This window comes from Gasterosteus aculeatus, chromosome 12 (assembly GCF_964276395.1).
Source record: "Gasterosteus aculeatus chromosome 12, fGasAcu3.hap1.1, whole genome shotgun sequence".
NCBI classification, from domain to species: domain Eukaryota; kingdom Metazoa; phylum Chordata; class Actinopteri; order Perciformes; family Gasterosteidae; genus Gasterosteus; species Gasterosteus aculeatus.
Window position 1 is genome coordinate 17825501 of NC_135700.1, and position 23626 is coordinate 17849126.

General features: G+C 46.9%; 1 protein-coding gene and 1 long non-coding RNA gene across 5 annotated transcripts in view; both read right to left on the bottom strand.

The window, feature by feature from the left end:
* shf (Src homology 2 domain containing F) overlaps nt 1–20184 on the bottom strand; it is a 79317-nt gene extending 59133 nt beyond the window's left edge. For all 4 annotated transcript variants that reach the window (XM_040197891.2, XM_040197871.2, XM_040197881.2 and 1 more), the window contains exons 1-2: nt 19407–20184; nt 6078–6210 (exon numbers count right to left, since the gene is read on the bottom strand). In XM_040197891.2, the coding sequence (XP_040053825.2) occupies nt 6078–6210; nt 19407–19841 (568 nt within the window). In that variant the 5' untranslated portion in view covers nt 19842–20184. The remainder of the gene's footprint in view (nt 1–6077; nt 6211–19406) is intronic.
* Nucleotides 20185–23163: 2979 nt separating this feature from the next.
* On the bottom strand, nt 23164–23626 carry LOC120831029 (uncharacterized). The gene is made up of 2 exons (XR_013451565.1): nt 23485–23626; nt 23164–23327 (listed from the first exon to the last, which is right to left on the bottom strand). It is a non-coding gene; the product is annotated as an uncharacterized LOC120831029 (long non-coding RNA).

Genomic DNA, 23626 nt, shown 5'->3' on the forward strand with positions numbered 1-23626 from the left:
AACTGTCAGTCATTTCTCATGGGATCATGTGGACGTGACAAGTGGGTAGCGTGCGCCCGGCGAATGAGGCGTGGACGCGAGTAGTCGGGGAGCGAGGCGGAACGGCAGTTTTTTTCTCTCAACAACGAACGGAACATCTTAAAAGTGATCTTATTGTATTTATTTATTTATTTTTCAGGGCTCAGAACTGAGTGAACAAAATCCCTCACAAAGCAATTATTGACGAACCACCATGTAAATATAATGTACATCCTACTAAGCTTCTGTCTGTCAATCCCCTTGATGACCTTAAAACACACGTCCTGCTCAACACAGTGGCTTCGAAATGGAAACTTCCCACATCTTGACCAAAAGCGTTTTAAATACATTAGTTCTCCATAATTTAGTCCATGTCATTTTTACAGAATCGTCCTTTCACTGCCTGTCCTACACTGCTGTTTATTTGAGGCGTGAAATATTCACTGCCCACGTTTCAGCGACTGGCATAGAACTTTGACACCAGGTGCAATAAATTCCCCACTGCTGAAAAGTAGCTCAGACCGAAGGGGTTTATTTCTGTCTGATTCCCCGTACGAGCGCTCACACACAAACACACACACACACACACACACCGCAGGTGGAGCGGCGTGGCTGCGGCTTGAGGACGGGGAAGAGGGCCCGTGCTGGACTGCAGCATGTTTGTTTGGGAGCCCAGTCACCCCGAGCTGTTTGCACTACGCGCCTCCTCGGCACTGTGGGAAAACTCTCGCGTAGTCGCCATGCCGAGCCCGGCTCCTTGAGGAGCGCGACCACGAGAGCGTGCTCGTTGAGAAATGCCCTGATGCGGCACCAGCCCATCGTACGCGTCGGTGTAACAAGTCTGAACAGCTACAACAATGTGTGTGGGAGTCAAGTGGAGCGGATAGACAAACATCCCAAAAGTTGATTCAAGGTTTTCTCGTGAAGTCTCCTCCTGGGAGTAGGTGCTGCTGCGTGCGTTGGGGTATGCAGGAAATGACCATGCTGACAGCTGAGGCACGCGTGTGCGCGTGTGTGTGTGTGTGTGTGTGTGTGTGTGTGTGTGTGTGTGTGTGAGAGAGAGAGAGAGTGTAGGGGTCCAACACTGTGTCTTGGATACATTAACTCAACAAGTCAAAAGATCAGCTGAAAGTGAGGGGGTGGAGTGGGGGGTGGGAAGGCAGCGTCCTCTCTCCGGCTGACTCATACATTTCCGCGGACACGATTGCACGCAGGCAGATAGCGGAGCACGCTGGAAACACATGCGGGGGAACGCTGCGCTGCCTGGCTGTGCACATTTCCTCTCATAACTGCAGGCGGAGCCTCGACCGGCAGAGTGAAGCAACTAACGCGGGGGTGGCGCCGGCTTTTCAGGTTAAGGAAGTCGTGACATGCCCCTCCAGCGGGAACCATTAATCAGTTGACTCAACATCCCCGGCTCTTAGGGTCGAGAAGTGGAGCGCGCGCACACGCACACACACACTTACGGACAGGCAAGAGCACCGGCCGCTTCAGCTCACACACACACACACACACACACACACACACACACACACACACACACACACACACACACACACACACCGTTATGTAAACGGCTGTGGCACTTTTCGCCTCGGGCCTCACATGCCACTCCTCCCACTGTGCAGTCGGGTGTATGTGTTTGTGTGTCTGTGGCGTGAACATTGTGTAATCAAGGAATTCTAAATGTGTCTTCGGAATAGCATATCTGGCTCCAATGCGATTTGACTGCATTTCTTTAAAAAAAACATGAATTTTTTCGACTTCTCCTGCCACTTAATGGGTGACTTTGTTCTCACCCACTGTGGCTGGAACCAACTGCTTCTTTTTGGCGTTTTGTATTATATCAACTAGCCTGTGGCAGCCTGCCAACGTCTATTTTGCTCTCCCACAAATTCATAACGACCAATAATACTTCCCCACTTCTCGACAGGTGGGCTGGCTGGCCGCGTCCGGTGCATTTCCTCCTCAGCGGTGTGCAGCGTCTGGCTCTAGTTTGGCTTCGAAAGTGGCTCCGGCCTTCGTGTCCGCTTTACAGCCGCCCAGTCCGCGCTACTACGGGCCGGTGACTTTTGTTCTAGCCACGAGGTCTCTTCCAGGGGAGCGACGGGGCCCCTGTTTCCCAGTACGAGTGTCAAACGGGTGGACTGTCCTTAGTGTTGTCGACCCACCCAACCAATCTTTAAACACATCCCGTTTACCGATGCTCCGTGTGTGGCTTCACCATTCAAACCTGTACAACCAATGTGTGAATGACTCTACCACCTACTTTGAAAGGCCAAATTGAACTTAAGTAATGGCATAAAAGTATTAGTTAAAAAAATATACCACTGTTGGTTGAATGGCCCCTTTCAAAGATTACAAATCAATAATAAATTACTACTGTACTTGGATTATAAATATTGATGGATTTTATCAGTTTATCACTTTAATAATGCGACTTGTAAAGGTGGAACTACTTTCAACTAATTTGGAAACCTAATAATTAGGATAAATACTACTTCATAATACGAGTTTATTACTTGATATATATTTTGTATTAACAATCTCAACAAGCAAAGAAGCCTAAATAGTAATCTAATATGCTGAATCAATTGTAGTAAAGCTAAAAGTATAATATTAAGAACAGTATACTTGAGTAACCTATATGTTCTTAGTAACATTCCACCCGTGCTAGAACAAGTGCAAAGTTGCTTAATTCTGATGGATTAAACTTTAAAAAGTTTAAATTTATCTTCAGGGTAGAATGCCCGGATTAATATGAAGGCAACGCAATGTTGAAATCCGAGAGCGCCACTCAGGTCCACGCGGGCGCTAATCAAACATTCACGAGCAAAGGTTCTTCTCTTCTTTGCTCTGAGGTCTGAGGTCCGCCCATCACAGTCCCTTAACAATGCTGTTAGAAACCACATTGTTCCATCTTTGCCGTAATCTCATTCGACAGTAGGCTGCAACAATGCAGGGTGCCTTAAAATGAATTCGCTGAATTCATTGTCTGTTAGACAATAAACTGAAAAAGGAAAAATTGCCTTGAAAGACTGCAAAGAACTTCTTACATTTTTCCCACTTGAATGGAATGACATCAGCAGCAGAAACAGCAAGCCTTTTGTTCTCTGTGGAAAATGAAAAGCCCTCCTGCAATGAATAGATGCTGAAGTGTAATCATCAATCAGGTTGCTTTACTCATCATTTACAGCCATGACTCATAGAATATAAAACAAGGGAGAGGACGGAGGAATGTGAAACTTGCACCTTTTCTAATCAGTATATGAGGACGGACTGACCCTTATACTTGCTATTCAGAGGCTTGTACAGGAAGCACTTTTCCCTTTTGCTGCATCATGGTACAAACTGAACTAATAAACCTTTACATTTGGAAGAAAGATATTTGTATTCAAAAGATTCATTGAAACCCAGACCGGACATATTATAAAACATATAAAGGCTATATGATATACACTAAATGTCCACAATTTTCTCTGATTAGATGGAAAAATGTCAATCCATGCAATCCCTTTAATCCCAATATTGCTTACGTACTGTCTGGTCCTCTCCTAATCTGTGCTGAAGAAAGAGATTACTCAGCTAAAGATACTAAACTAAGGTATCCACTTCCAAGAGGTTTTTACACACAAATGTCTCTGTATGTGTCTGAAAACATGGAATATGATCTTAAAACTGAGATTTCACAAGTTAACATCCGTAGCAGTGGTATTCAATTACCAAGATTGATGTGGAAATAAAAAATCTGAGAAACTTAATTGGCACAGCAGTGTGTGTAAGTGCATCTGTTAAGTGAGCTCCAAGCCCACGGCGGCTCAAAGTAAATCGTGTGTCGAAACTTGAAACGTTGCGGCCGTCCGTGTAAGACAAACTAAAAACGTCAGGCGGCCCGATTTATTTCTGCCTCTTTGAATTAATTGGAAACGCTTTTCTTAGAAACTATCTGTTACACATCTTTTGAATTTTACAAGTTGAGGCCGCTACAACCTATTTCACCGGCGGGGTTGACTAACCGTTTTATAGCTGACATGAATTTGTCTGGTGGTAAATTAAAACCTCACTCCTGACAACCGTGAATATAAAAGTTTCTGTTGTTCTGGCTTGTTTGGAGTTTTGTTTATGAGCAGCAGAGAGTGATGCAAGCATCTCGCATCACACGAGCGGACCGGGCCTTACTTTGCTTCACGCTGCGGCTCCTCTCTCTCTCTCTCTCTCTTCTTGTTTGGCCAACTAGATTCTGAGTGTGCAGTTCTGCCTCACCGCGATGCTGTCAGAAAGCAGGATGCAGCAATTACTCTACATCCACATCAGTATGCACTGGTGGGCATGCATCTGGCCTTGCACGGTGAGGGAGTGTTAAAGAGCAGCTCCCGACCCTCATTACATCATTTAGGTGCCCTTGGGCAAGGCGCTTGACCCCCAACTTCACCGCTGGGGCTGAACTGGGCAGCAGCCGAGTGTGAAGGTGTGTATTCGGAGGAAGGCTGTAAAATGAGCATTCACGCTCTGTATTTCCTGACTGGGTAAAGAAAATCACCACAAGTGAAACATAATATTTGGGTATTCCCATAATTATACTTTTTCCACAGATTATTACTATGTCTGATGGGTGAGCAGCATTATTAATAGTACATTTCTTACTCACAAACATCGGCATGGCCTTTCTGAGCGACTTCCACCCAATTGATTGAATTGTGTAACCTCTACGAATAATACCTGTCCTCCTACCAAAGTGTCAGCATGTTTGAATGAAATGCATTATTAAGTGCTTTTGATAACACTCGTCCGTGGAATGAATCCACGGCTGAGTGTGAATATTAAAAGAACGTCAGAGCGAAAGAAATTCCACTGACAGCTCTATTTAAAAACAACACCCCCGCCGGCTCAGTCAAAACAGCAGACAAAAAGTTCCAATCAATAGATGGGATGCATAAAAGCAGCGACGCTTCAGGGTTCAAAGACAGGAGCAACCAGAAACAAGGCGAAGAAAAACTCAGGGCCGACAATTGCTGCCAGCATAGTTTAGTTTCAATAAGAGCGGAAGAGTGGACGCTGAAAAAAAAGCCCAGAATAAATCCAGTCAGTTCAAAATTCAAGTAGTAGTGCTGCTACTTGAAAACCCCTTGGATTTATTTTTTTTCTTCAAAGCTTCCTCCACCTGAGTGAGGCGATAAATCTCGAGTTTTTGTACTCGGCTGAGGCATTCACTGGGCCAGAGGTCAAAACAATGAGACGGATGAAAACAAGAGGTTGTCTGGGGGCCCATTAAAAGAAAATTGCCAGTGAGGGACAGAGACGTGTCCTGCCTTTGTGGGAGCAATGGTGTGTGTGTGTGTGTGTGTGTGTGTGTGTGTGTTAGAGTACAGTTTCATGTTCAGGAGGCTGCGAGGTGGCTGCATGTTGTATATGATATGACTGTGTCCCTTTCATCAACGTATAAAATACTGATATCCGGGAGTCAGATCCAGAAACCTCCATTTGAGGTCTGACTGTCCATCATAGGTGGGGTTTTTCTACAGCATTCCTTTTCTTTGGCACTAAAGTCCGTTCCGGAGAGTCAAAAACAGCTGCCACGTGTTTTTTAGTTTTCTACACATTGTTTATCATGTCTCCTCTCGTTCTGCACATTCTCCGGTCAGCCCTGTGACGTCGCTGTGTGGAGAATGCGGTCTGGCGGAATTCTCTTGCCATTGTTGTCCCTTCCTGGAAATCCCGGCGAGTGGCCGTCTCCACGTGCGCAAAGTTCAGCGGGAGAAAAACACTTCTTTTTAAGAAACACCTCCCTCTTCGTTGGACTTGTGAGGCGTGTTTAGAAATCGCTTACGGTCTGGTGTCATTTCTGGGGGGGCAAAATGTTTTGACATTCGTGTCACACAGCTCCTTTCTTTGCTCTGCTGCAGCTGCCATGTAAATTTCAGCCTGTTCATTAGTAAACATATGGCCAAACCCCACGGCCGTCTAATTAATGCTCCTCTGGGATACACAATATCAACTCACAGCCGAGACACAACGCCGTGACCGGAGGTGTGAAAGGGGAAGAAAAAATGAAAACCTACCTGCCATCATCTTCTGCGCCTCATAAGGCTCCATGTAGCCGTCGTTCTCGGTCGACGCTTTTTCTGTGCTGGTCTGAGTTCCGCCAGTCTGCTCGGCGTCGAAAGGGTCCGCGTAGTCCTCGAGGATGTTGGGCTGCAAAATGAAATAAAAAGCACGGGAAAGGTGAGACGGAGGGAGGGGAAAGAAAAGGTGGAGAAGGTAACTCCTTTTGCTCCTCTGTTGAACAACACAACCAGGGTAGGTGTCGGGAGTGTTTGGTGTCGGGTACTGCTGAGGCACAGGGATAGTAGGCCAGGACACAAAGGGGAGAACGCACACATACATACCCCCCCACCCCCCGGAGTCCCCATGCGCACACACACACTGCGTATCCCTCAGCCCACAATGCCTCAGCTTTTAGCTCCACAGCACGCTCTGTGCTGGTCTGCCTAATTACATGACGAAAGAAGAAGAAGAGGGAGAAGAAGAGGAAAGCAGACCACAACTGCTCTCCTTTCTGAGGAGAAACAATTCGGTAGGTTTATGCCGAGATGGCATCGAGCCACGGCTAATTGCAACCTTGCTCTTTTGCTGAGCATTTTGCGCAGTAGATGGCAATTAGGCGAACGTCCCGGGACTCATAAATACAACTCAAACCTGGAAGGGAGCGCAGCAGCCCATCTATCGCGGCCTCGGGGGGGTATTTGTTCCCTCGAAATGTTTGCTGCGTCTACCAGAAGGCCGCTTCAGAAGTAGAGATCTACCCTTTGAGAGGAAAGAGGAGACCATATGCGCCGTCCGTCCTCGTGGACGTTGGGTAATGAGGGAGCGGGCTCTGTCTATAGTCCAGCCAATCACTGCTTGTAAGGGAAGGGAAGGCTTGTGCACACACCTCAGCGAGCATGTAAACACGTACACCCTATGAGTCATGTGCAAAGAGGAAGGGATTCTGGTCTCATTATGAAACAAGCTCGTCACTCATCTGGCGGACGGGGTCGGGCGGGGCGCACAGGAGGTGGACCGAGCCCTCGTGCCCGCTGTCCATCTCTGCCATAGCGGGAGCTTCCCAAATGGATTTGCTTGCCACAAAGTTAAAGAAAAAAAAACCTGTGGCCAGGCCACCCGGGAGAGTGCCACACACACACACACACACACGCACAAATAGACACACACACACGCACACCTTCCACCCTTCAGGGAAGCAAGTAAAATGTACAGATATCCCTCTGCTCCTATGGGATTTCTCTGGGAATGCAGAGAGATTTTTACTGATCATTTAATGCACTTCAAAAAAAGAAAATAAGCATATGTTGTAAGTCGCTCAGCAGAATTGGTATATCTCTGCACATCTCCACTTTACATGGATTAGTACTAATCGCAAGGGGAGTAAGTACCACGCATGTTTTTCTCTGCGGCTACATTGTCTTGAATCCACCGTCTCCACTATTCCCTCTCCATCTGTTTTTAGGACGCTTTTTCTGCCATTGCGTAATTGTGGGTTCCTCAAATGTTTTGCTTCTGTGAATTCAAACAGTGGGCGAAAAATCAAATGCAAACATTTTCCTGCCTGGTTTTGGTGCCAGCAAAATATTGTTAATTCACTGTAGTTTTAATTGATATTCAGCCATCTAGATTAGCAGCATCTTTGCTGCCCGGGAGGGTGTTATGCCATGAGTCATCATTAGCATCTCACACCTTGTTGCATACAAACTGAGCTATCCGCCATCGTGGCGCGTGCCAAACCCTCTTCAGATACAGTCACTGCAAACACGGCCCAGACCTGAGAATAAGTAGGCTTTACTAAAAAAAACACACATGAATCATCCAAATGGGAGGGAAGCAGGCCAGTGACTGCGGCCCACATACTGTGGCGCGGCGGCTCGAGGTTTGAGACCGTAGCCCACAGATGTGATAAAACACTCCAAATGCTGCATCTGAGATTCCCTCCAGCAGCTTCTAGCTGAGACGTTCGCCCACATCGAGCTTAAGCAGTTTCGGTTTTGAGGAAGGGCTCAGACCTTAGGCCTCTGCCGCCTTCAAGCACCTTCACTAGCATGTCGATGTTTGGGCACGTCGCAGGAAAGAATGGCAGTCACTTACAGAGCCACTCCAAAAGCATTACATCAGATTTTTTCCTTTCCTGTTGACATAATGTGGGACGAATAAAGGGCAGGGCGTGTGATGAAATGTTATGCAATCAGGGCCTAGGCCTAGGGATCAAGGCCCAAACCAAATGCAACAGCTTTGCTATGTACAAGTGGTTTATATTCACTTCACATACCCACTTCCCTTGAACTTGCATTTTTGTGCCTTTTTGCCATCAGAAACAATCAGAATCAGGCTGAGACAAAGTCTAACTGGGCGGCTGTCGCTCTCAAAGCCAAACAGGAATCTGCAATCAGTCACAAGTGGGTCTCGGCGGCTCTTTGGACATAGAATTTGCAGAGGCTGAGTCAGTGTTTGGAATAAGCTATTAGAATTATTTTAAAGTCTTAAAACATCAAATGCAAATTCAAATGCAATTCTGAAGTAATCGACAATCAAGACATCTCGCTTCAAATCCAGTTGGTCCTTGTTACGTGTCAAGCGGTGGCAAGAATGAATGGAATGGAATGAGCCCCCCCCCCACTCACTTCAGGTGATTTGCCTCATGTGTGCAGGCCTTGCATGCAGACTTGTACAAACATTAGGATACATTGTTCGGCGGCCCCTCTGTATTTGTTTTGGCACCAAAGCCCTTGGTGAAGCATGTACAGCCATTTAGTTTATTTTCAGAGGTAGTTTGGTTGTATTGATCTCTATTTGTCCGGCACAACCTTATGTTTTTTTTTTAAGTGAGAATCTGAGTTGAAATGAATATAGTTGAATTGTTTCACTGTTTACCGTTGACTATTTTGAATGATTTGGTTGTCATGTGAACACACTACTTTTCCCCACACAGCCTGATTTAAGGGAAACATAAGCAGCTGTTAGCATATCTTAATTATGGCCGTTGTATCCAGGATAAGGTTGTAAAAGGCTTGTCATCAAACAGCTAAAAGGAAAAAAAGGGGTTTACATTTTACAGGCATATGTTTATTTAGCTCAGCGTTGGCCTGTAAAAAGCTCTTTTCGGCACCTGGCTCGTGTTCTTATTCTGTCAGCAGGGAGAAAGCTGAAGCGGATGACGAACCAGTTACCAGCCTGTCCAACAAAATGAAACAAAAAGAAGTGGCTTGTGCTGCTTCATGCGTGTTCACTTTCATTCACAGTTATGTTATGTTGCACAACAGCTGAGTAACAGGACTTGTTTGTGTGCAAGGTACCCTTTTATAACGGGGGGAAATTTTACCGCTGTGTGGTCATCGTCGGCTCCACCCTGTGTGTCACATGCATACCTTTACAGAGCTGTAATGAGTGCAACCACAACACTCTATTGTCACCCGTTGGCTGGCAGCAGCGTAATTGCATTGAGCTTACACAGATCCTTCCTCAGCATCCGGGGATTTGAACCCATCAACCATCTAGTCTCCGTGAGGCCCCCGCAAGCCCACTTCATGTTTGGGCGGGGGTGGTTAATATTTCTAAATCACTGCAATGTGTCCTTCCTGTCCCTCTGTACTAATGACTCCACGACAGAAGGAGGGGTGCTAGAGAGCGGCGGCGGCGGCGCCGCCTGGGGACCCACCATCTGCCTTGTGGCATACCAGGGCGTGTCGAGACTGCAGCCAAGCCACACTTGTCATGAGGGCAAAAATGTCCCCCTCAGTGCGAGACGGCAGCGGCTCAATACATCAGCCCTTTGCTAAACTGCGCTGTAAGCCCATATGAAGCTCTCAAAGCCAGCTCAGAGGCTTAGGCCATGTTCCCATGGTGGCTGGGTCCTTTACCGGTGTGCAGCGTGGAGAAACGGAGAGAGAGAAAACAATCTAAATTACTTTCTTCCCGCAGCTCAGAGACCAGGTTGGCCGCGTGTCGCACACCTGACGGAGCTCTGGCAGCTCGCGGCGTAAGAGAGCGGGCTTCTTGCGATGCACTGCGGCTTTCGGGCGGCGAGGGCTGACATCGAATCAGCGGGAAACAGAGGGGACACATTAGCTAGAGCGGGAGACTTTTGACGGCCACCTGCCTCTTTGGCTCGACGTGGCGGTCGGCGACGCTGGGCCTCGAAGGATTGCGTTTCGATTGGGCTTCAGACTTCCATTAGGGAGAGAGAAAGTACCTGCTGCAGTCCCGATGGAGAGAAAATGGGTTTGGGCTGGCTCGCCAGGTAATCTGCAGCAAAATAATTAAAAACTCAGAAACTGGGACGGATGGAATTTGGTGTACATTCTGTAGTAATGACTATAATAATTTGAAGATTGGCTTTCTCTTTATCTGCATTTCGGTGTGTCCAGTATTGGCACTTTAGAACCAATAATAATGCAATGTCACAGCCAGATAAACGCCTTCAGGCATGTGCACCTGGAGGAAAATGAGCACTAATCCAACTCTGGCTGGATGAGTGCAGACGGGAATATGATATTAATGTCATGGCTTGTCCAGGAAGGATTGAGTGGATCTCACGCTAGTCAAGGTTGAAGCCCCCCTGGGACGGCCAGAAAAGTCAACGGGCTGTAGAATGAGAGGGGGGGGGTGGGGGGTCTGACGTGTGTGATTTATGTCTCACGCCACGAGGGATTTCAGCCACTGATAACCTAATACAACTCAGTGCATAGCGGCTCGATAGCATTAAGGCATTTCTTTCCCTTTTTTTTTGCTGCTATCGCTTTTTTGTTTTTCAGTAAGACAAAAAAAAAAAAAGCGTGCCACTATTGGGAGGACAGAAAGCCACTTCCAAGAAAAGGGTAGAGGGATAGAAGACAACATATACAGGAGGGACATTGTTTTATCTCTGAGCTGCCATGCAAAAAGTATGTTCTTTTGGATGGAAAACTGTTCAAATGTTCACGTAAAAAGAACCAGAAAACAACTGAGCGAGCCGAGCATCGCCGCAGTGCCTCTGCCGATAGCTCTTCCCCTTTATCTTTTTTCTGTAAACACAGGGCGACTGCTGTGTGTGTGTGCAGAGTGCCGTCATCCTGAGATAACTTGGCAACACATTTCTAGAAAGAACATAGCGGCAAGAAACACCCCCTCAAGGCTATTTATTAAAGCAGGCATGATCACGGCTTCTCTGTTGACATAATGCACCGACTATCAATAAGCAATAAGACACTTTCATGTTTACAGGGAGAGAGCGTGGATCTGGTTAGAATTCATTGAAGCCCCCCCCCCCCCCCCCTCCCTTGTGAAGACTGAGCCCTTCTGGGCTCCACCAAACAGACGGGAAATTAGCTTCGCCTCTAAAAGGAGAGACGGTGCGCGTCGCCAGTGCATTTCGCGCCGTCCGGACCTGACGTTAATGAAACTTTATTGAAATGTTTCCAAAGGAACACGGATGCCTACATGAGCCGGGAAGAGCGATGGGCCTACTTAGGAGCCCGCAGAGGCATCTGATCGAATTATTGTGTTTTGCTATAAAAGGCGCCTTTTCGCGATAAGTCACCAGCCACCGCGGGGGAAGCACTTCTCTTCCGATAGAGAAAGATTCTTCTTATTTACAGGTAGAGTCATTAGTTGTGCTTTTAAGCTGATTGGAGAATTACCCAAGGGCAGCGGTTCGGTGTTATTTGGGCCCGCTCGTCTTGGCGAATCAATACAAACAAACGCTGACGAAAACACACGTCCCCTTCTCTCTCTCTCTCTCTCTCCCCCCGTCCTGCCGCTCCACCACAAAAGTGCATTTTTGTTAAGCATTAAAGAGAGTCTGCCGGCGATGTGTTACATTCTGCATTCCCCCTTTGTGCTCGTCCACCAGTTTCACACGTGTCTCCCTCTGCGGCATCACACACATGAGACTCACACACATTAAACGTTGGTTCCTCTGATCATGCCCACGTGGGGCGGCATTTGGGAGGTGAAGCCGCTTCTTTTGTGCACAACTGGTTTGGCCTGTTGTTGATCCCGGCTTGCCCGGGGAACGCTTCCAGATGAAGCAACGCGTACGACCTGCACCGTGTGAAATATAGAGGGAGGCATGGCGGTATTGAATGGGAAGGGCTGGGAAACGCATTATGCACGCCTGGATAGTCAACGCCGGTGTGTGTGCGTGTGGGTTGTTGGTCATTAGGAGGCGGTTACTGCGCATATAGTCCAGCTCTCTATACACAGAGAAATAATATGCCAATCCTATTTTCACATCCCTCTTGCTACATTTTTTCCAATGGAGTAATAACCTGTGTCTCCTCCTGTATCCTCAACATCCGCAAGCAGCTTTCTGGATTCAACAAATCTTTGGCCTCGCTCATACCTTCGGTAAATATCAATATGAGGTTTTACAGAACCCCACCTAGATTTTGATCTACATTTCTAGTGCAGAGGTCTTTTGTGGAGTGTATTATCTGCTTGAAAAACCTCTAAAATCCAATAACAGTAAGTTGCATCATCCCAGAAGAGCCCTGTATTTTCAAAACTCTCAAATAAAATGGCCTGTTTATAGGTGCTACTGTTCTCTACCTTTCGGTGTCCGCTTATATGAAGGCGGTTTAAATGATAGCTTAAACTGTTTTTCCGCCAAGATTCACGAAGCTGATAAGAAAAACTAGACTAAAAGCAACGTGCACAAGTATTGATAATAATTGATACTCATAAAACAGCCACATGACTGCTGTTTAATCCATGTGTTGTCAGGCTATGAGGTAGATGTGTAGAACGTGCGTCTTCAGGATCAAAACAACACTGAGCTAAATTGGACTTGGAGATAATTTGTACGTCCTGCATCGCCCACCCATTCCTTTCTTTACGTTTGCACATATCGGCACGCGGCTTCTGCCCTTTTAAGCAGCTAAAATACCATCTCAATGAATTCCCAATTTCTCTGCTCTCCCCTGCTGATGCAGACGCGTCTTCATGGAGCACCCGAGGCAGAGAAAGCCGCCCCGACTCGTCCCCTGGGACCTTCTTCATTGAAAGTCACTCCACGCAGCCACTTAAGACCCCCAGTGGAGGAAAGGAGGAGACCACGGGTTGCACCCCCTATGAAGAAGGTGCTCTTAATATGCTACAGATATTCAAGATTAAGCACTTGACGACACGCTTGACAAAATCCAATTTCCGTCCTCTGCTCCCCTCTCTCTGTGATAGATTTATTGGCAGTGTTCCTGCTACAAACAGTTCGTACGGTACAAGAGCCTTTGGTAACTCAGGACCTACAGTGGAATGCATTTAATTTTTTTATCAAACATGATAATCCCTTTACCCTGTGAATGAGCAACTCCCCTCATAACCACAGTACCAAATATTGTGCAAACACCATGATTTGAGAATGAAGTGGCAGGCCGGGGGGAAAAAAAAGGAACAAGGAAGTCGTAAAAACCATCAAATACACAAACAATCTGCCCCGTACTCTGCGGACAAGAAGCGCCCCCCCCCCCTTACAATGCAGCTACCACAAGCAAAACCACTATTGTTCATTCCCGCTCCCATAAGATGGAAGCTGACACAATTAAGAAAGTAGGGCTTCATGAAAGGTTTCCCGAGGAGATCCACTGGGATGGAGGCTTTGGTTCTGGGGGGGTGATTTACAGAGCAGGGAGCCGTCAGGCTGTAAACAAAGCGGACAATCTTGTGACGCCGTCTTGATTGAGGCCTGGAGCTCTGCGGCCTCATGTGGCCTTCTTTGGGGTGGGGTGGGGGGGCCCTTTGTGGAGCGTGCAACAGCTACGCACAGCCGCCATTTGTCACTATTTCCGACATCTAGATTGCCCATGTCGGAGCGTTAACCCCCCCCCCCCCCTCGGTTGCAGCCCGAATCGCCGGCCTACACACAGGGGCGGGCACGGGCTTGTCAAGTTAAAAAGGGAATGTCACAAAGTTGTAAACACTTCCTGACAGGATGGGAGCACTTCCTTAATCCTGGAGCAACCAAGCCGTTCTTTCTTCTCCACCAAGTGACTGCGGGTCGGGTTTCTTTCCCCTCACATCCACCGAGGCGAACGCAAACAATTAAGTGTGACCGCGGCGACTAAATTGTTTAGCCGACTTGTTTCTCGTTCACAAAAATGAAAGTCTGGATTCCCACCGAGGAGAAATGGAAGTGCTCGGCTTCCTGGCGGGCTCGCGGATCACTCGGCTGCTCTGTTTGCCAGACGGAAGTCTGACCGCCTCCTGCAGCGAGACACGAAAACAAGAGCCTGCAGCTCACATGCAGACAGATGAAAAAGGCAAATGAGTTCTCTGTGACCTCTGCGGTGCATCGTATTCTCATCTGGAACTGACTGTTTGGTTGCAGCTGAAAGTTGCCGCGGTGATTTCTGATTTTTATAGAGAGACGTGTAAACAAGTCAATGCCGGATTGTCAGATTCTTCCCGTTGTGCCTCAGATGGCATCCAAGCTCCAGTCTCCATCTATTCATTTTTAAATCAGTGAGTGACAATCTGCCTGACCGACCAGGACTCACTCCGTCTTGACGTAGCTACGCTACACACACAAACAAGCACACACACACACACACACACACACACACAGTCATTAAACAAAACCGAACCATGTGTCTACAACTCCCCGGGGCCCGGAGCTGCAGCCCCAGTCTGCAGGCTAATTGTGACCTGGTGGAATCATGTGACTGATGTTCCAGTGCACTGCTAGAAAAAGCAAATCGAGCAACAAGCACAACAGACTCCATCGGGACTCTTTAAAGTGGAGAGAAGGCTCCCAGATGGAGGAGAGAGGGATAAAACAAGCAAACAATGGCTAAAAGCCACCGTTTCCGAGACCTGTATCATCCAGGTCGCATGTGTTTGTATATCAACTCAACCGTGAATAGTCGCTGCAGTTGCTGATGCTGGATTACAGTGCGATCACAAATTATGGAATTTTGTGCATTTACCAAAATGATATCTTGACAAAAAGCCAGAACCTCTCGGTGCTCAATCGAATAGGCATTACATCAGCGTTTCCAGCATATCCTCCAGTACAGGATGACTTCATTCCGCCCCGAAGAGGCGGGGCTTAAACATGTACACTGCCTAGGCCCCGTCTTCCTTCCTTCCTTCCTTCCTTTTTCAAAGCGCCCTTCCAGGATCCTCGTTCGGGTCGCAGAAAGACGTTGTAACGCGCTCTCGGGCGGTGAAGTGAGAAAGTCGAGTTTGTTTGTCACGAAATGAACAACTGGTTGTATTCTGAGCGGCGGGTCATTGAACCGGACTATGTTGTAGTCCTGAAGTAGCGGGGTGACCTTGAGGAAAAATGCCTTATCGCCTGCTTGAAATAGTTCAGGAAATGCATGGCATTCTTTGACAGCTCAGTCAACAGCGGGTCATACAGGAAACAAAAAAATACCACAATAACAACATGCCAGCAGTGTCAAAGTGTGGCCTTGAATCCGTTACACTATGACTCAGAGTTGCTATAGCAACACATTGTTTGTTATTCTTACGCAATTTGTCAAAATCTTCAAAATAATAATCTCCTCTGCCAAACACATTTGTCACTACGGAGCAAAAACAAAAGAAAGAATATCCACCTGAGGCATGTGTAAAAAACAACTTTCACACCAATCTGTTAATTATCTCAAGCTGGGTAACAACATGTGACATCATTTCTCTAGTACATCCGGCCTTTTTGAAAGAGTTCTTCGGAGGAAGAAAACACGTCCGACACCGTGACTTTTCACACAGGTGAGTGTGTGATTAGAGCCATTACATCATTAGATCCTGCAGCGCTCTGACATCCAGCCCTCGACCTAATCATCCTCTGTCGGATACAGAGAGGCAGGAAACTGCTCTTAAAAGCTCTGCTGTAACTAAACATGATGGTGCTCTGATGTTTTCATCCATTTTTTGGGGCTCCCTGAAGAAAACCACTCTAACTCATCTAGGTGATATTGACATTTGCGCTGGACATTTTCTCCCATAACTAGCGGAGATGAGAGCGCAGCGGGCCGGTGGGATTCATAAAACTCCACTGATGCCTGGAGAGCCTGGGTGAAAGGCCAGAGCGAAAGTCGGCCCATCTCTAGCTCAATCTCACCATCACACACGAAAAAGATAAATGAAAGGGAGCCAAAAAGAAATTCCACAACAAATGAGGCCAGATGTAGCTGGAGTGTGAATGTGTTTTGTACAGATTGCTATTAATGCCATATGACACATTATCTGCTATGAAAGACACCGTCTGCTGCAGCAACTATACGTCTCATATTTCACGTTGTCGGGGCTGAAATCAGTCGTTAAATCACAATATTAGTGTTTTGGCTCCACTTGTAGAGGGGCGCATACGTATTATACAAACAACACACGGTGTTAAATGTGAGCTAAGATAGAGCTCAGCAATGCGAAATATCTTCTGCCGGTCACAGACTCGATTGTAGAGTGGTGACGATCGTCTCACATCAGTCTTCTAGGATTAAAATAAAAAGTGCCTTCTAAATGGCCTCTGCAGAACAGACTCATTTAGAAATGCCCTTGCTGGCAAACCAACAAACCTCCACCAAGTTATGTTTGTGATACCAACAGCTCCCCCCCTCCGCGCGTGCTCATTTAAAAATGCTGCGCAAGGCCTTGTAAAAATATTCGTAGAAGGACACAGCACGATGAGCCGAGGGGGGGGGGGGGGGGGGGGTCTGTCTAGTTAAAAAAATAGGGACCCCGGGCCACGAAGGGAGCCGACGTCAGATTGGAACAGCGCTTTCCCCGGTGCACAGACGGACACCGATGACGCGCCGCTGCCCGCGCTCACACATCTCCGAGCGGAGCCCGTCATCACTTTTGCGTGTCCTTGAGGAGTTTGGGATGGTGCTGAGTGCAGCGATGAGCTGGGAGATGAGGCCGTTAATTAACACATTTACGAATGCCTTGGAAACTCAAAAAGGGGGGGGTAAACAACCTGCACCAAAAACTCCAAACGTGGGAAAAATCCACTGAATAAATCGACACTTCTAAGACGATGACTGCAGAAAAAACAACAACACACTGAGATGAAAAATCCAGCAGATACTTTATATTATGCAGTGCATCATTGCATATATTAAATAAAACATATTTATCCCGCTAGGAGAAGCCCAGGGAATAGAAATGGACTCTTGTTGCTGCTATTGGCATTTCAGGAATTAAGTCAGCACTGACATAATTAGCATTCATGAGTCAAGTAATTAAAACATCGATGTAACCAAGCGGTGCTGTTAAGACACTCGTGTGCTCTCTGCTGACTCTCCAACAGTCAGCGTTTAGTCCGTGCACTTAGAACGGAGACTTTTCCGCATGTGGGCCACAAGCCAGCAATTGGCCTTGTTCTGTTTTTGTTTTTTTAAATGAACGTCAAAAAATGACAAACAAGAACACATTCAACCCTAGACGGAGGGGAGAGTGTGTGAAACCAACTGCGAACCAGCGTGTCCTCCCACTGAAAGCTAAAATAAGGACTTACAAACAATTATCATGGCCGGTCACCCACAGCTTACACAAAAAAACCTGACAAAATGCCGAAGTCTGGATGAAACAACTTGACCAGCGTGGTGACTTACTTCAAAACGTTCATCCACCAGTCGACAATGATCGACATGGTGGGAGACACTTTCCCCTTTTACACGTATGAGAAATACTTTTTGGGGGAGATAATTCCACTGTAAACTTTCCATTTCTTTTCAGGTGATTGTTGTCACTGTTACATTGTAATACAAAAATAAATCAAGCTGGACTCATTATCAAAATGAATCAAGCTTTTTTCAAATGATATTCTACAAGTTGGAAGGGAAGAACCTTTAAAAGGTATCCCATTCCCAGATACCAGTACTGACATCGCCATCGACCGTATATATATATATATATATATATATATATATATACGCACACACACACACACATCTATATACATCATCGTGTCAAACCGTCAGCCCCTGACAAGAAGCCCTTCTCTGACATATTGCTTAAAGCTCTCCAGCTGTCAGCAGTGATTTAGCTCGTCCATAACTTCATATCGGTAGGTGTGAGGTATTAAAACCACACTATACCATCATCTGCATTTCTCTTAAAGCCATGTGTGCACGTGGAGAAGGAAAAACAGGGGGGGGGGGGGGGGGGTCTATTAACAAGAGACAACTGTGATCTGTTAAATCAGTTGGAACAGCTGCAGCAGGTCCTGTTATCCTCCTTGTTTTACAGATAACATCCAGCTTGGAGGATTGCTAAAAATGCAACTGGCCTGCAAAAACAGGCCAACTGTTTGGGGGGAGTGTGGGGGGCAAAAACGTTAGCACAGGAGGCCGAAATCAACCGCCATCTCGCCACACACGTCACACGACAGGTGCCAAGGCAAACGCGCCGAGGAAGTAACGCGAAGGTGAAGTCAGGATGACCGCGACCAAATATGTTGCTGACTGAGGCGTGTGATTCCTGGGGGAGGAAACAAACGGTGGAGGACAGCTTGTGTGTTTTCGCGGGGAGGCGGAGAGGTGGGGGGGTGAGGTGTGGGGGGGGGGGGGGGGGGGGGGTGTGGGGGTGCTGTCTCCTCTGGGGAGTGAGCCACGCAGACACTGAGACATTCCTCAGCCCCGGATCACACTCATCACAACGGCACGTCCTTAACCTCGCTGACACCGAGCCTCTCAGGTTTCTCCAAATGAACCCTGCGTGTGTGAGAATTCCTGAGAGGCCTGACATGACAGTGTGCTCCAAAAGGCTCAGAGCCCACACTCACCTCCACACCCCCCCTCCCCCTCCCCCTTCTCCTGCATTCTACCTGTCTCTTCAGAGAGCCATCACAGGTAAACCCGTCGTAGTAGAGCCATTGTGTGGAGGAGTCTGGGCGACATTGTTGCGTGGGGAAGACGCTGCAGCAGGGAAGAGGTTGCACATGGCGCACGCGCACACACACACACACACACATTCGGAGGAGAGTTTTTCTGCACTTTTCTTTCCAGCACTCCCAGTAGCGGGGTTGGTTATTGCACGCGAGAGGGGGGGGCGATGTCGCAACGCGCGCGCGGACAGCAGTTGCTCCGTTTTTTGTTTTTTTTTGTAACAAGTTCTACCGGTTTGTAACGATTCGTTCCGTAACGGGAGTAGGTCAAGTGCTTCATCAACACACATTGTTTCAACGCGAGGGAAAACACATGTAGCACGCGACGAGAGAATTGGAGGTTCAACTGGGATTTTGTTTCGAGAAAAAACAGGGGTACCAACAAAAAAACAAAAAAAAACGTGGCACGTTTCATTAACGAATATAAACGCGTTTTTTTTTGTTTCTTCGCGGCATAAGTTGGACAAACAGCGTGTTTCGCGGCCCTTTCGCCCACTTGACCCGGACGCCGTTGTGACTGAACTTCACCCACCTTCTCCTTGTTGTCGTGCTCCGACGGAGGCGAAGTTGGGGATTTAACGCTCCCCACGGCAACAGCCGGCGTGACCGCGACTCCGCCGCCCGGAGCCGGGCTGCTCTTCTCCATCGTTTCCACCTTGATAAGTCGGTGCTTCGGGGACACGTACTTGATGTCCGGCGACCCCCCGCTGTTTAAGCCCGGGCCATAGGAAATGTTTCCACCTGGAGTGTACGGGTCCTCGAAGTCGCGCTCCTTCTGCAGTTTGTAGGCAGCGACGATGTCCGGTTGCGCGGGGCTCGGGAAGCCGACCCCGCAGCCGGTTTGTTGGTAGCCGGGCGCACCGGGCACGGTGCCGGTGAGACACAGTCTGTAGTCCGGTTTCGGAGGCGCCGGAGGGGGTGCTTTGGTAGTTTTGAATCCTAGGTGCTCCTTCAACCACTTGGCCATGCTGCCAGAGCATCGCTCTCCAGTCAATGAATGTAGTTTAATTCCACCGCTTTTTTTTTTTTCCTGCCCCGCGGCCAGCCGACCGGTGTCGGGAGCGTGTCGCGAGTCTCGTGCCACCGCGTCTGTCCCGGAGAGGAGCGCGCGAGCAGGAGCTGGTGTGTAGAAAGGGGGGGGGGGGGAGCAGGAGGAGGAGCAGGGGTGGGGGGGGGGTGTATGGGGAGCAGGCAGCGCGGTCACAGGCACTTTCTGATCTGCCTTCCCGTAACTCTGTCACTCTGCGACCAATTCAAGTTTCCAGACTAGGCAACATGGGAGCGCTTGTGCAAGAGGAACACACGCCCCCCAGTCCACACACACGCAGACACACACACACACACACACACACACACACACACACACACACACACACACACTCCACTCCCCTACAACTTTGCCTGCTCCACTTGAGAACATTCACTGCCACCTACCGGTTTTACGAAACCCCGCTAGTTTTTACTACTGAGAATGGGCGCCACGCTGCGCAGATGTGGTCAAATATGTATTTTGTGTTTTATTTTCAATTATTACAATTCCGCTTATTCTTAATTATTCAGTTGAGTAGAAGGTCCGACATGAAAAGACACGAAATTGCACATTTTACTAAACGTTTAAACATCGTACCTACATCCGATCAGCGTGTTGAGCGGAGCTATCTGCAGACGTGCGCATGCGCGGTGGAAAACGTTTTTCTATTCCTCGTTTTCTTCTCGTTCGGGCTTTTTAGAGCGTGTTTGCTTTAAAGCACTTTCAGGTCAACATTTTTCCCAGCAAAAGGGTATAATGTTCTGTGCTCATTCTCAGTGCTCTCATCTCCAGATGGCCGCTGCGGAGCGTTTTAATTGCAAATTGCATTGCAAATGACTGGTGGAGGGGGATGCTGGAGCCTATATTACCTCTGGACATTGTGGACTGGACTACCTAAGTTCATTACGCCAAGCATGAGTAGTGGATGTGGATTGCTTGGAGCATCAATGCAAGTAAACAGTTGCAAGTAATCAGAAAGGTGTCTCTCAGTATTTTTCACTGTAGGGTCAATGGTTTAAATGCTTAACAATAATGGCCTTTGCAATCAAAGGATAGATGAAAAAAAACGTCCAATTTCACCTCCCAGAGACATACACCAACAACATTCTGCATTAACAGGAGTCATGGCTGCAGTGCAGCAGGTTTTTATGAAGCAATATTTCTTTTTAATGACACACGCACACACACACACACAGTCTACAGATCAGAGTTTAACCCTCGCAGGCCCCGAGGGGAGACAACTCCATGCACCGGGGATCAAAACTAAATCTATTATTTCTTTCCTGAAATCCTGCCATCACTGCACTTTGGGCATGCAGAGAGAGAAATTTGACCAGTGCAATTTTCCCCTGCACTTTAAAGGAATAATTTCCCTCCACAGGCAGGACATTAATCTGTTTAAATAGTCAATATACATAAAAGCTTGAAATGGAGAAAAACAAGCAAAATTGGTTCAGATGGCCTGGCACTGGTCGTTCTTGTTGCGAGATCTGGGGAAAATGAGGAAAAATTCAGAAAAAAAGAGAAAAGCTTGTTCCAGTTCAGACATTACATGGTGTATGTGTAACTCAGGGTTGCGTTTCTATGTACAGAGTATGATATAAATATAGTCGGTGCTCGGAACTAATAGCCTGTCTCATGCTGTAAGTATAGGATCCGTGGTTAGCAGGAGCGTCATTTAGGTTCATCACAGATCATTCAATTCATTGCTACAGATGCATTCACAAATTTCCTCCAGCTGCCATCGCTGACACCCTTTAAAATGCAAATCCTGTAATCCAGCACCTCACAGGACTCAAACAGACTCCTAAGGAGGCAGATGTCTTGCCAGGAGGAATGTATGTAGAAATGTAAGGGATTCTGCTTAAATTACATTTAAAATTATGTGATAGGTGGTAGAGCACTGGCGCATACTCGTCAATACATTTCAACTTGACATTTAGCAACTGATTGTTATTTGAGATGTTTGTCAGGTACAAGAAACGTATTTAGATACCGCAGATGTACACTTTTAGACGCTGGCATTTAATCTGGAAAATAGTTCTCATTATCAACAGACTGCCATGACCTTGACTGGCTAGTCTGTTAGTGTTTGTCAGCCTGTTACCTGCTCTCGCTCAGAGCAGCATCGCTTAATGAACTATCAACCAGCAGGGTGCAGATTTCACACACACTTTTTTTTTTTTCTAACGTTTGCCAATGATTGGGATGTCGGCATGTAGGACATTTCGCTTAAAAAAAGCTTGACATTTCAGAAATAATGACAACTTTGGTTTGTTACTGGATAGTTAACTTGCTAATGTCTTCAATAGTTGCTGCACAGCTCAAACGTTTGACCTGTTGTGCAAGAGATGGGAGGTGTTTATTTTTCTCTTTAAGTCTGCTGGCTGCAGGGTCTCTAGAGGCGCTGCTGGAAACGCGTTCACAGCAGCACCAGCAAATCTCTTTGTATAAATGATATAATATCTCCTAGTCCTAGCTTCTGTATTTTGTGTGACATGTTACTAGTGTATCGGTTGGGTTTGCTACACCACAATGATTAGTTGTTGGATGCTCTAAGCACAGCTTTCATTTTCGGGATGCTTGTTCTCTTGCGTTGGCAAATTCCGCAATATATTTGTGCAGAATGAGTCTGAATGCCAAAATATTTCAGTAAAACTATGTTCTGTATAACTGTGCCAACAGGAAAATGTGCCAGCTTACCTTGAAACGTTAACATTCTTCTAGTGCTTTAGAAAAGACTGATGGACCGTTATACTTCTGATCGCTTAGGCTATAACTGTCAAAGGAAGCACCTGAAAATAAATTACGATGAAAAAAAATGAGCACTTAAAATTTAGATGTTTGTTCATAATGTAATGTAAACATTTGTCATGCTAAATTCTACTTCAGCGTGTCAGGTAGACATCGGTTGATCCTACCCTGAAATAAATTGAGCAAATAACACTAAGGAGAAAAACATATTAAACTGTGTGGTAACAGCTAGTTATTAATGATTCTCTGCTATACTGAAATAAAATTGCACTGCTGCCCTCTCCTGCCACATCACTCCCATGGGCAACAAACAATATATCCTCACACGCCTGTGTCATATTGCTTTGGCTCGTAAGTTATCAAACTGGTCTTTCTTTAACATAAATTATAAATACAAAACATTTATTCCCCTTTTCTGGTAAACTAGTACATCAGAACTGCAGGCGTCTCCATGGAAACATGCTTAATAGATTTAATCAGTTGCAAAAAGAACAAAAGCTGTATCTTTCAAGCAGGTTTTTACTGGTTTCTCCAGACGGGAACATCTGTGGGGGTGTTAGTCTCCTGTCTATCAACATCCGAGGGCCTTAAGCAAATAGATCAATATCTAAAGCTCATGTTGACAGTAGTATAGTCTGGTTACACTGGAAAGCTCCCACTGTGAATGCACTGTGGGGAAAAACAAAGTGAAAGCAGTGCTGATCAAAAAAAAAAAAAAAAAAAGTCACGTCACACCCTGCGGCTCCATCCCTTGTGTTTCAGCCTGTGTGTGCACCACTTTCCATTTCTTCAGTCTCACTGCACAGGTTTGTTTACTTTCTCATACCTGTCAATCAAAACGCAGGCGCGGACTGTAAGAGAGTTCCTTTAGCTTCTCTTCCAGCGAACTGTGTGGCTTGTCCCCTTTTTGTCGTTCCAGACAGTCTGGCCCCAGTTGAGATGAAATGAAGTATTAATGGGCACCTCTG